Source organism: Oryzias melastigma, linkage group LG21 (assembly GCF_002922805.2).
Source record: "Oryzias melastigma strain HK-1 linkage group LG21, ASM292280v2, whole genome shotgun sequence".
In the NCBI taxonomy this organism is placed as follows: domain Eukaryota; kingdom Metazoa; phylum Chordata; class Actinopteri; order Beloniformes; family Adrianichthyidae; genus Oryzias; species Oryzias melastigma.
Window position 1 is genome coordinate 3,386,804 of NC_050532.1, and position 11,638 is coordinate 3,398,441.

Consider the following 11,638-nt stretch of genomic DNA (forward strand, 5'->3'; position numbering starts at 1 on the left):
TCAAGGGGTTTCTACTTTTGTGTGAACTATTTTCATTAATGTATACAAAAGTTTATATGTTTTTATTTTTTTCCTCACCAGTTAAGCATCCACATGTCTAGTTGATGATTTACAACTATTTCCTGTTTGACAAGGGCACGTCATGCAAATCTTTCTTGCTGTGATAGCAACACACACTTAAACAAACTTAAAGCAAAACACATAAGTATTTGCAGATTTTTTCTTAGAGCAGAAAAAGACTACAGTCTGATCATCTTTATCTATTGTGAAATCATTCCCAGTGGTCTTTTCGTGATGCCCGTCTTGTTTTCTGCAGAGCAGTTGTAGTTGATCAGAAATTCTGAGAGGGAAGGACTGTTGGGGTAAGCCTGTGCTCATTTCCCATCATCCCTTTGTTTAAACTCTCTCCCTCTTTCTTACAGCCCCTCACAACCTCAATCTAACAATATCGCTGCGATAAAAATGGCAAACAATATTGGATCGATCCAGCTGTACAGCTTTGAGCCAGATCATCTCAGACAAAAAAAAAGAATCTAGTCATCTACAAGTTACTTCCTCTGACTGGATTGGCTCAGGGAGCTTGTGATGTATTTTCTACGTCAAAAATACAAACTTTTTCAAACAAAAACTTGCTGTCTGCTCTGATTACAATGATTGGAATAAAGAAATATTCAGAAATGCAATTTTATGTTAAAATTTTCTTATAAATGTCCTCTATTAGATTAAGAAACACGAATCTCATTGATGCGGGTCTTCAAGCATTCAAACCAAAGCTGGCTGCAGCTCAGTGGATATGGTTAGGGGTTCAAATCCCAAGCAACTCTCATAGTTATTGTATCATTGTAGTTATAAAAACCTTCTCTATAAGATCTTTAAAATGACTAAATGGAAATAGAACAAGAAATAAAATTAGGAGACCTAATAAAGTGGTTTGAAAGAATTAGATTTACATTTTTTAAATCATTCTTAATTAATTTTACATTTTATTTTTATATAGATTATGTTGTATTTTGAGCTTCACAATAAAATGCTTCAAAATAAAATGCCTGAAGAGATTTTAACATTTATTCCAAATGGATTGACATCAAGTTAATTTTCAAAACAAGAAGTGAAAAGATAAAAGAGCAGACTGATGTGGCTGTAATAGACGGATAAAGGAGCGGGATATGCAAAGCTGCACTTTGAAAGCCTATTCATAACATGCTGACTTGACCCAACAACTGGTTGGACTGGCTTTGCTGCTCCTGTGTGATGTCATCCAATCGATGGGTAGCTGCTGGCGGCTGCGATGCGCATGTATGCGCATCACAGCGAACCGTATGTGACAGCTTTCCAGGTTAGACGGAAACAGACCAGGGAAGGAGTCGGGATTTGGGATTTCAACAAGCTGTTCGTCTTTCATCTCATCTCCAGCCGAGGTGGAGGATTCTTTCTCAAATTTGATCCCTCCAGCATCCTTTTTTGTCGTAATGTTTCTCCTCTGACGCACAGATGCCAGCGTAACCAGGGCGGCGAGCTGTTAGAGATACCCACAACACCGCCTCTTTGTTGAGCAGGATCCGCTGCGCCCGGACATGAATTCAGCGGAACAGACGGTGACATGGTTGATTACGCTCGGGGTGCTGGAGTCCCCGAAGAAGAGCATCTCGGATCCCGAAGCTTTCCTGCAGAGCTCCCTCAAAGATGGGGTGGTGTTGTGCAGACTGCTGGAGCGGCTCAACCCGGGAGCCACGGAGAAAGTAAGGCTCCTCTCCGACCCCCCTCCTCCACCACCACCTCCCCGCAACAGCCCGCCCCGGCGGCGTGCCCGTGCGCGCTGTCCACAGGCGTGACACCGACGCGGTCTGTTGTCTGGCTTCTCTTTTTGCGCACTGATCCATGAAGCCATTTCTTTTTGTAGGTCACGGCGGCCCTTGTTATTGTCTGCCGCAGGATGGTGCGCGTTTGTCAGCGTGCTGAGACAGTTAGGCCATTGTATCGATCAGTCTATTGATCTCTCCAAATAAACAAGCCAACATCAGGAAATGTGTTCAAAAACGCACCAGGTGGGGTTGGATCTAATGCTGCTTTATCGTGATGGGCTTCAATAATTAGTCTCTGCTGCAGATGAAAACAGAGATATCATTTTGTTAGTGTTGCTTTAAAAAGGACATTTTTAAGTGGTGTTTGTTGGTCCAGCTGCTCAGTCATCGATGGTGAGCTGTCTGCAGACCTGCTAAGAGTGGGCCGCCATTGACTGCAAAGAGACAGATGGATGCTCTCTGTGTTTTTTAAAGAAACAGTGCAGCATTTACCTTTTGTAACTCCTCCCATTTCATCCTGTCCTGTTTTTAGGCCTCCTCCTCCCTTACTGTCTGAAGCCCACTTCCATGTCTTTGCGCAGGGATGAGTAAAGCATCAAGAAACAGATTAACATGAGCAGCACTGAAAAATAGCATCCAAAATAATCACATTGGTGACTAAAAAATAACTGTTTAAAGACCCTCTCTGATGAAAATTGCGTTTTTGTCATTTTTATAATGTTCTTGCGGCATTTTTTCTCTTGGTGGAGGACATACGTAAGGAAAATTAAGTTTAAATCTGTATTTTTGAGATTTTTTTTTTAAATGATAGTGAATAAGAAGCAGGCCAAAAAATGTGGTTTGAAATATAGAGCACATTTGTTAGAAGATATAACTTGATTGAATAGACGACTAGACTCGAGCACGTCTTCGTTTTCCTTGTCCGAACTGGCATCTGGCTCAAAACTGCATGACAGGATAACTCCAATTATTTCTTGCCATTTTCGTTGCATTGGTAATGTTGTGGTGCCAAAGTAAGTTCCCCGCGCAGGATTGAGTATCCCCGGTCTCAGAGATCGTTGATTTGTTTGTAACACTCATATTTTGTCCCAGAAAGCATAAAAAGAAGATGGAGGATCACAATATACTTTATTGTGGGTTTTTTGGGAGTTTATTGTCATATTTGCATTATTTTCCCTATCTAAAACAGCGACAGCTTCTTAGGTTAAAAAACAAAACAAAAAAAACCCAAAAAACCTTTGTTTGACTAATTTAGGATTAAAAACACAATTCATGAAAGTGACTTTGTTATGGAAGCATGTAAGAACAGACAATTATTTCATATTTGTTGTTTCTACTGAAAATTATTGCGGGGCACAGATTCTGGCAGGCTGGACCAGCACCAGCCCGAGAGAAACCATGCCCCCTCTTGTGAGAAACTACACAAAACAGGTTTATTGGTTTTGGCTAAAAACTGCATAATCGTAATTAAAAAAATACAGAGAACTCTTAAAAAATATATCAAAAAATGATCAGAATGGGACTTTAGGTAACAGTCTGATCAAATCTGATTCATGACCCAAAATTTTAATTTGAATCTATACAACAATAAAAATGACCATACCAATGTTGGTATTTTGTAGACATTAAACACACAGTAACACAACTAAAAATATTTTCTTTAGTACAGTCTTATGGACACCAAAACGTTTACTGATAGAGTTTTAAATCTCAAAGCATAATATTTGATTTATTTGTGCTTATTATGCTTCATTGTGTTTTTATTATTGTGCATCACTATGTTTAATGGTACAAATAATACAATAGAAGTAGCTTGACTGAGTTATCACATTGTGCCTGAGTAAGAGCACAGTTTTTCCTATCATAAATGACATCAAAGTATAAAGCATGGTGCAGTAAAACAAGTTTTATGGTACATTTACGTGGTACTAGTATAGCTTGATTTTACTGATCTCCAACACCGAACATTTGAATTGGAAGGCTTAAGAGAAAGCCTATTTCCGAATCAATACGTCATCTGTATAGAAGCTTAAAGAGCCTTTAAATTTCCTTTTTGAAGATCCATAAACGATTGAAAATACAATGCTTAATACAGTTTAGAATAAAAAAACTTACATAGAAATTACGTTCGAAAGGATTGTGGTGAACAAACTTGCAGATTACCCTGAAGTGATTGGTTTTATTAGGTGTAAAGCAGTGAAACACTACATTCTGACATAAAAATCCAAAGATACTTTGATTTCATCAGTGGATTATTTAGTGTTTTAAACATGAAACAACCAAATCTCCTTTTTAATTCTTTTTGCAAAATGAACTAGTTTTTATATTGTACGTAAAAATGTATTTAAACACAATTCTGAAGTTAAGCTTTTTTACTCTTTCAAAAAATGTAACATAAAAAAACAAAATCAAAGAGAAAGTGATAGTTATTAATTTAAAAAAAAAGATGAGTCATGTTACGCTCCTTGATATTGATAGGTTTGAATTGTATGCTCTAAACTGACACACATTATTAAGTGAAAAACAATTTCATTGATAATGTGTTTGTTTTAGACATTGGACCATCTTTCCAATTGGTTGTCCTATGATGACATCCAATTCTTATAATGTTTTGATATTTCAAATTTGTTGTAACATTAGGCTGCACGGTGAAACTGTAGTGCTCTGCCTCCGAGTGAGATGGACTTGGTTGAAATTTCGGCTAGGACCTTTCTTTATAGAGTTTTAATGTTCTGCCCATGCATGTGTGGGTTTTCTCCAGCTTACCCTTGCAGTTCAAAAACATGCTTCATAGGTTGATTGGTGACTCTAAATTGCCCCTTGGTGTGACTGTGAGTATGCAGCCCTACAACAAACTGGCAACCTGTTCTGAGAGTACACAGCCTTCGACCAACAGTAGCTTGGTTGGCTTCAGCAACCACGAAATGGATTCACCAGATTCTGAAGTTTGATGGATTGTAACTTTGATTCTCTTAATCCTTTCCTCAATGACACGAGTGAAACGATGATTTCTGATACAAAATTTAATTAAATCTTAAAGATGCTGCTTGTGTAAGGACCTACTTATCTTTTGTTGTCCTCGGTTTGGATTTTTTTTAAAAATATCAAAAGTATTTTTTTGGAAGGAACCCTTAAGCTAACACACTATGTGTCTATTTAGTCTAAAAATCTGTAGTAGTAGACATATTATTCTACAAACAAACAGGTGAAAGTGGGATGGTTTGCGTGGGATGTTCATAATAGAATAGTGTTTAGCATCAACGTGTCCAGGTTTGAAAGGTTTTTTGATGAGTGGGAGAAAGCCTTTTCAATGAAGTAATGGCTGAAGCTTCACAAACAAAGAGCGCAAAAGGCTGCTGTTTGGATTTGATTGTTGCTGGTGGTGAGAGACATTGAGATACCTCTACTATATGTAGAGGACGTACCATAAATTAAATTGTAGAGTTAATGATACCTGTCTGTTACTGTGGTAAAGCCCTTCTGTGGCAGCCCTGTGATAAGCACTGTTTTTTTCTTTGCTTGTTTGTTTTGAAGGCTAACACTATAGATCTTCAAGTACACATAGTCTATATCTTTTAGCATTTAATTTGGTACTTGTTTTGTATTGGACATTATATAATACTACAATTTCCATGTGTCACGATGGATACAATTGGTTTGCTTTGAACCTATCTTCATTCTTTTTTATATCTAGGCCTATAAATTGTCTGTTTCAAAAGTTAAATTCCTTAATTTTATCAATATGCCTTTCTTATTAAATGTCAGAATGGGTGCTAAATCCTACCATGGATATGTTGTGACATACATAGAAAAGGAGGACTAAAATACAACAAACCCAGTGAATACTCAATTTTTTATTATTTAGTTTTTTATTTTATTTTATTTTAGCTTTTATTTTATCTATGAAATGAAAAGTAAGATTTGTTTTTACTGAAAATCAAATAATTTGATTTTAAGTTGATTTTTTTTTTAAAGTAATCAAATTTTTTAAATTTCATTCTAATTTGACTGCAAGAGCGCAAGCTCTGGTCTTGATAAAGACCTCATTGCAACAAGCTTGAATCTAATAATGGACAACAATCATATTACTGCAATACTGAGACTCAAAATATTCCCATGCACTTTAGAAATCTGATCAAAGTCCCTAGTTTACACTGTTCAGTCAAATTGTGGATTTCTATCTTTATTTAAAGATCAAAGCTAACTTTCTGTTGTTGTTTTTTTTGTCATTTCTATTTTTTTTTTTTTACTTCTGGTATAGTTTTCAATAAATTAACGATTGACTTCTGTTTTATAGTGTATAGATCAACATTATTTTATTTTCTATAATGAAAATAAGGATAGTTGGCACAGATACATTTGTTCCTGGTTGTGACCATTTATTTGCAAATTTTCATTTTTTTTTGTTTACACATTCACCAACATAAATCTGATTAAGCAGTAATAATGCTTAAAAAATCAGATTATATAAAAAATCCAGGACATTTTGCTTCCATTTATATGGTCAGATACCATATGACACTGAACTCTGCCTCTTTCATTTTGTTTAACCTGTAGGTATACTACATTAAAGTATTTACAAAAACAAACAAAATAAATAAATAAATAAAATTCTTTGGAAAAAATAAAATAAATTAATAAATAATAAAATCCACACACCAAAAAATTGGAAAACGATTTGTATATGAGATAGATACCTATAGATAGTAGCGTGCACATTGTGATATTTTGGGGGATTTTAAGTTTTCACTCAAATCAAAGCTAGCTTAAAATGCAATAATGTTGTTGTGAGTGTTCAAGAACAGAAAAGAGTCTGATTTACGTAGTGTCTGAAATTTGATACATCTTTTTATCATGGAGTAACTGTATTATAAATAATAAATTAACAGCAAATTTCGCATTCTTTCAATACAGCAAGCAGTCGTTAAAACAATATACACAATAAGAAAATTAGCAAAACTTTTCCCGCCAAAAGTGTTTTTAATATTTCACGGAAGCAGCTATTTTGAAATGAGCAAGCCCTTCTACTGCCTCTAGCGGAATTATGATGAACTACAGGGCAGAAAACACAAAACAAGGTATCCTATATGATGAGTTTTAAGAAAAGTTTGGATAATGCTAATGAGATAGAAGACTCAGAAATACATGAATGAAGTATCATACCGATGGTTTTAAAAGTTTAAATGACTGCAGAAGTCAGAAAATCAGACTTTTGAATAGCTTGAAAAATAATAAAAGTGTATTGTTTATGCTTGATAAATAGAAGTTGAATCTTTGTGTCTTACTTCATATTTGGTAGTGAGTGCAGTAGTGCTGTGAAAACCACCCCAACATCAGTGGCAGTCTCCTCTGACGTCATTTCCCCTCCATCCAGTCCTGAAGGCTCTTCCACTTCCCGACTGCGGGGTTCTTGTGTTCATCCTAGCGGAGGTTCTGAGCTGCAGCTCATCCAGGCTGTAGAAATGCTCGTGGAAGAAGAAATAGTTGCTTTAAAACCAACAATTTCACATTTAATCCCAGTTTGAAAAGACAAGCCCCCTAAAACGCTAGGTGGACGCCCCCTTCTTCCCTTTAATCGGAGTTTCCGTTTTCCCCCTCCAGATTTACCAAGAACCGAAAAACGACGGTGAGTGCCTGAGCAACATAAAGGAGTTCCTGAAGGGCTGCATATCGTTCCGCGTCGAGGTAAGAGCACGTTTTTTTTTTTGTCAAAATTAGACTCCTATCTGGGGTTGTGTTGACACTCGCCTGCATTTTATCCCACAAAGAGGAGGTTGTGTGGGCATGTTTGGAGATACAATACACAAAGCGTCCATGGACGAACCGTCACAGCGCGAGGACAATCACCCAGAGAGCGTTCACTAGCTAGCTAGTTTGGGGCAAAGATGCGACATATTAGCATTCCCGTTAAGAATTCATCGGAATGGTTAAACTTGCTCACGTTTCCCACCTACAGGTGGACGCGTCCGACTAGTGTTTTGATGTTTGTATCGAACACACGGCTTTTGTTTTCGCGCTCGTGCGTGACTGTTGTGTCCCTAAACTAGACGACCTGAGTCATCTTCTGAAATCACACAAACCGTGAAGCGGATGTAACAACTTTCTCCTGCGGGTCAATTCTGTGGCGCTTTAAAGCAACCTTCCGTGGGAATTCTGAGGAAAATGAAGCACAAAGTGGTGTTTATGTCCATGTTTTTGGCCCCTGCCTAAAGAGTTCATTGAACTGCACCAGTGTGACAATGCAACTCAGTGTTCCTCAGCATAGCTTCTCCCTGCACCGCCTCCAGACACTGAAGCAGAAGAGATGGAGCCGTGGCGTCACAGACTGCTGTCAGACTCGGTTTGAGGTCAGACAACAGAACTGAGAGGGAGGTGAAATGCATTCGGCCTCACATGTGAAGTAATGGATGGGTTCTGGCAGTAAAAATCCAACATTCGATTGATGACATCACATCTTCATGTTGTAACCAATAGTGGTGTAAGATTCATTTTACTATTCGATTCATATCATGATTGGGCTGCCACGATTAGTCGACTATTAAAATAAATGACTTGTCGTTACGGGCTGCACGGTGGCGCAGTGGTTAGCGCTCTCGCCTCACAGCGAGAAGGCCCTGGTTCGAATCCCGGCTGGGACCTTTCTGTGTGGAGTTTGCATGTTCTCCCCGTGCATGCGTGGGTTTTCACCGGGGACTCCGGCTTCCTCCCACCGTCCAAAAACATGCTTCATAGGTGAATTGGTGACTCTAAATTGCCCCTAGGTGTGAATGTGAGAGTGAATGGGTGTGTGATTGAGGCCCTGTGACAGACTGGCGACCTGTCCAGGGTGTACCCCGCCTTCGCCCTTCAGTAGCCGGGATAGGCTCCGGCACCCCCGCGACCCCGAAAGGGACAGAGCGGTCAAGAAAATGGATGGATGGATGGACTTGTCGTTACTTTATATTATATAGTGTCAGAGTGTATCTTTAATAGTTCCTTATAGTTTCTTGTTTCAGATGCCAAACTGATTAGAGAAATAAGAAATGTACTTTCTATCAAACTCATTCTGACAGGTGACCTTTGACCCTATTTACCCTTTATATATATAAATGATATTAAATTGTTATGTCATCCTGTCAAAATGAGTTTTATGGATGGTGTTGGGTCAAAGGTCATCTGTCAAAATGAGTTTGATGGAAAGTATATTCCTTATCTCTCTCTCATTTGATTTAATCTTGTTTTAATCACAGAAACTACTGAAGTAAAGAAGCTGCACAATTCATTAAAAGTTTAAGAAACTATCATCCTTATTCTCTTTATTTTTCGTTAGTTAAAGCAAATGATGGTTAAGATGTGTGCTTTACACCCACTCTGTGCATGACCTAATTAGTCGACTAATCGGAAAAAATAATAGTTGATTAGTCGACTATTAAAATAATGATGATACGATTCATAGTCGATAATGGTTTCGATTCACTGACCTAAAATCAATCCGGGACATCTTTAGCCAAAAATGTGACCACGTGACTCATGATTGACGAGCCGCTTTTCTCCTTCAAAATGAATGAATAATTTATTCTCATTGTAAGCGCTTTGAGTGTCTGGAATAGTACAGAAACATCCAATACATTATTTTTTTTTTTGCCTTATTGCTACAATTAGAAGGGTGAACAATTATTGGATTAATCGATTTCTATTCATACAAATCAATATGGCAGAGGCAGAATCGAATCAAAACCACCTATACTATTAAAAAATTGTTTCAAACTGAGATGAATTTAAAATCGATCTTAGAAAATACCATTTGGATTGAGGCATGATAGATTTATTTGACTTTAACTTAAAATGGCTAAGTGCCATCACAGTAGACAACACACATATGATGCAGCAAAAAAAGATCAAGCCATCATTACAGTCCAATAAACACTTTCAATGTTGAAGTTTTACTTAGTCAGATTTTTTAAGTTTTTCTGTATTTCTTACAATATAATGAAGTGTAAATTCAATTATGTAACAAACAAGTAAATAAGAATTACTGGCAAATCCTCTCACATTTTAGTTCAGCCAATTTATTAATTATTGATTTGTTTTATTTTGAAACAGTTTTGTAATGGTATGGCTGAGGGGTCGGCAACCTTTAACAGTAAAAGAGCCACTTGGGCTTGTTATCTACTGTTCAAAACTTACTCGGAGCCGCAAAGTCTTATTTTGATACTGCTGTTTATGCATTACTATGTTTTATTTAATAATAATTATGAATTATGCTTCTTTTTTGGGATGATTAAAAACAGAATGATAAAAAAAGCTAGTATTTTCTCAAAATGTGAATTTTTTTTTTTTTTTACAATTGACACCTTGTGCCCGACGGGATCATCCCAGTGTAGCTCTGGACAGCATCAGATAATATGTGCTTTAATCTAATAAAGAATCAGACTTTTTACCAAAATTTTGCTTTGCGTTTGAAATCGGTTTATTCTGGAGGAAACGTAGAGCAAACAAGACCTCTCCAAGTTATCTGGAATGTAAAAACCTTTATATAGTTTATCTTTTAGGTGCATCTCAGTCATAAAAAGAATACTATTATTTTATTATTCTTTAGCCAAAGAGCCACTGCGGCGGGGTAAAGAGCTGCTAGTGGCTCTGGAGCCGCAGGTTCCAGACCCCTGGTATATGTAGATTCAACTATAACAACTTTCCTCAGACAGATCGATCTGGTTGGATCATAGGAAAATAAGTCGATTAACCATTAAACCCCTACTAACCAATGATTTCCCTCATTTTGGAGTGAGCTGGATGCAGCAGGATTTAGAGAATGGCAGGCGGCTGTTCACCATCTGTATTCTAAAGAGGATCTTCTCCAGAGCCTTAAGCACCTCTGGCTCTGACCCCAGTAAGCTTTGGTTATAATGGAGCCGTGGCCTCATGAAAGAAGGAAAGGAGGACACTGCTTTCTCCATTTTGAATAGCGGCCCTCAGTTAAGTGCTCTTAAAATGGTTAAATATCGCAAATGTCTTGGTTTTATTTCAAATGTTTGGTTCAGTTCACATTTATCTGACACTTAAGAAGCTGTTACTACTGACCCAGATGGTTTTGATGACAGAATGTCCACTACTGGGGTAGTTTCACCTGATAGAAGCAGGAGATTTGGTCGCATACTAAAACATGGATTTACCGTTATATAGTTTTTTGTTATGGAGCATTTCCTTTGATCTTGGTGGACTTAAAAACCCACTCTGATGAAAATTGCTTTTGCTGTTTTTAACATGTTCTTGTGGCATTTTTTCCCATGATGGAGGACATATAAGAAAATGAAGGTCAAAATTGCATTTCTTGATTTACAGCATGTCAAGAGCGTGTTATTTAAGTGTCACTGGCTGCATCTTTGCAGATAAAAAAATTAATCAAAACTTAAAAATCCACACAAGCCCCTAACCATAATACCACTTCCACAGGCTGTTGTTAACATTCAGAGGTTCATCATAACATGTTGATGGTTTAGTTTAAGTTTCTTAATTTGTATTGTTTATATGGACATATTTTTGCCAGTCTTCAATAAACTAAAAATGCACCTGCTGCATTAGCTATTTATGCAATAAATAATAATTATTCATTTTTATCCCACTTGCAGTAAACCAGAAAACTCCATTGGGGAAATATTTGAATGAAAATGAAGGAATTGGTTCTTGTTTGTTAGTTTCATTTAGATGGTTTGTGTGATCTCATCTCAAATGTTTGGATCAATCTGTGCTCCATTATCTTTGGTTGTGGTGGACACTTTTGTTCATTAAAGGCAGTGTAGAAGTATTTTTTATGGTGTCATGTTGGAATTGCAGTCTAAGAAATCATTGGTTCACGA

At 37.2% G+C, this 11,638-nt stretch overlaps 1 protein-coding gene across 2 annotated transcripts in view; it reads left to right on the top strand.

Moving 5' to 3' along the window:
• Nucleotides 1-1,274: 1,274 nt before the first annotated feature.
• The window catches only part of arhgef7a (Rho guanine nucleotide exchange factor (GEF) 7a), a 38,783-nt gene continuing 28,419 nt past the window's right edge, over nucleotides 1,275-11,638 (top strand). Inside the window, exons 1-3 of one of the 2 annotated variants that reach the window (XM_024286181.2) lie at nucleotides 1,275-1,418; nucleotides 1,492-1,739; nucleotides 7,404-7,487. In XM_024286181.2, the coding sequence (XP_024141949.1) occupies nucleotides 1,575-1,739; nucleotides 7,404-7,487 (249 nt within the window). In that variant the 5' untranslated portion in view covers nucleotides 1,275-1,418; nucleotides 1,492-1,574. Of the gene's footprint in view, nucleotides 1,419-1,491; nucleotides 1,740-7,403; nucleotides 7,488-11,638 lie in introns of those variants that run through there. The other variant, XM_024286182.1, reaches the window with a different exon arrangement.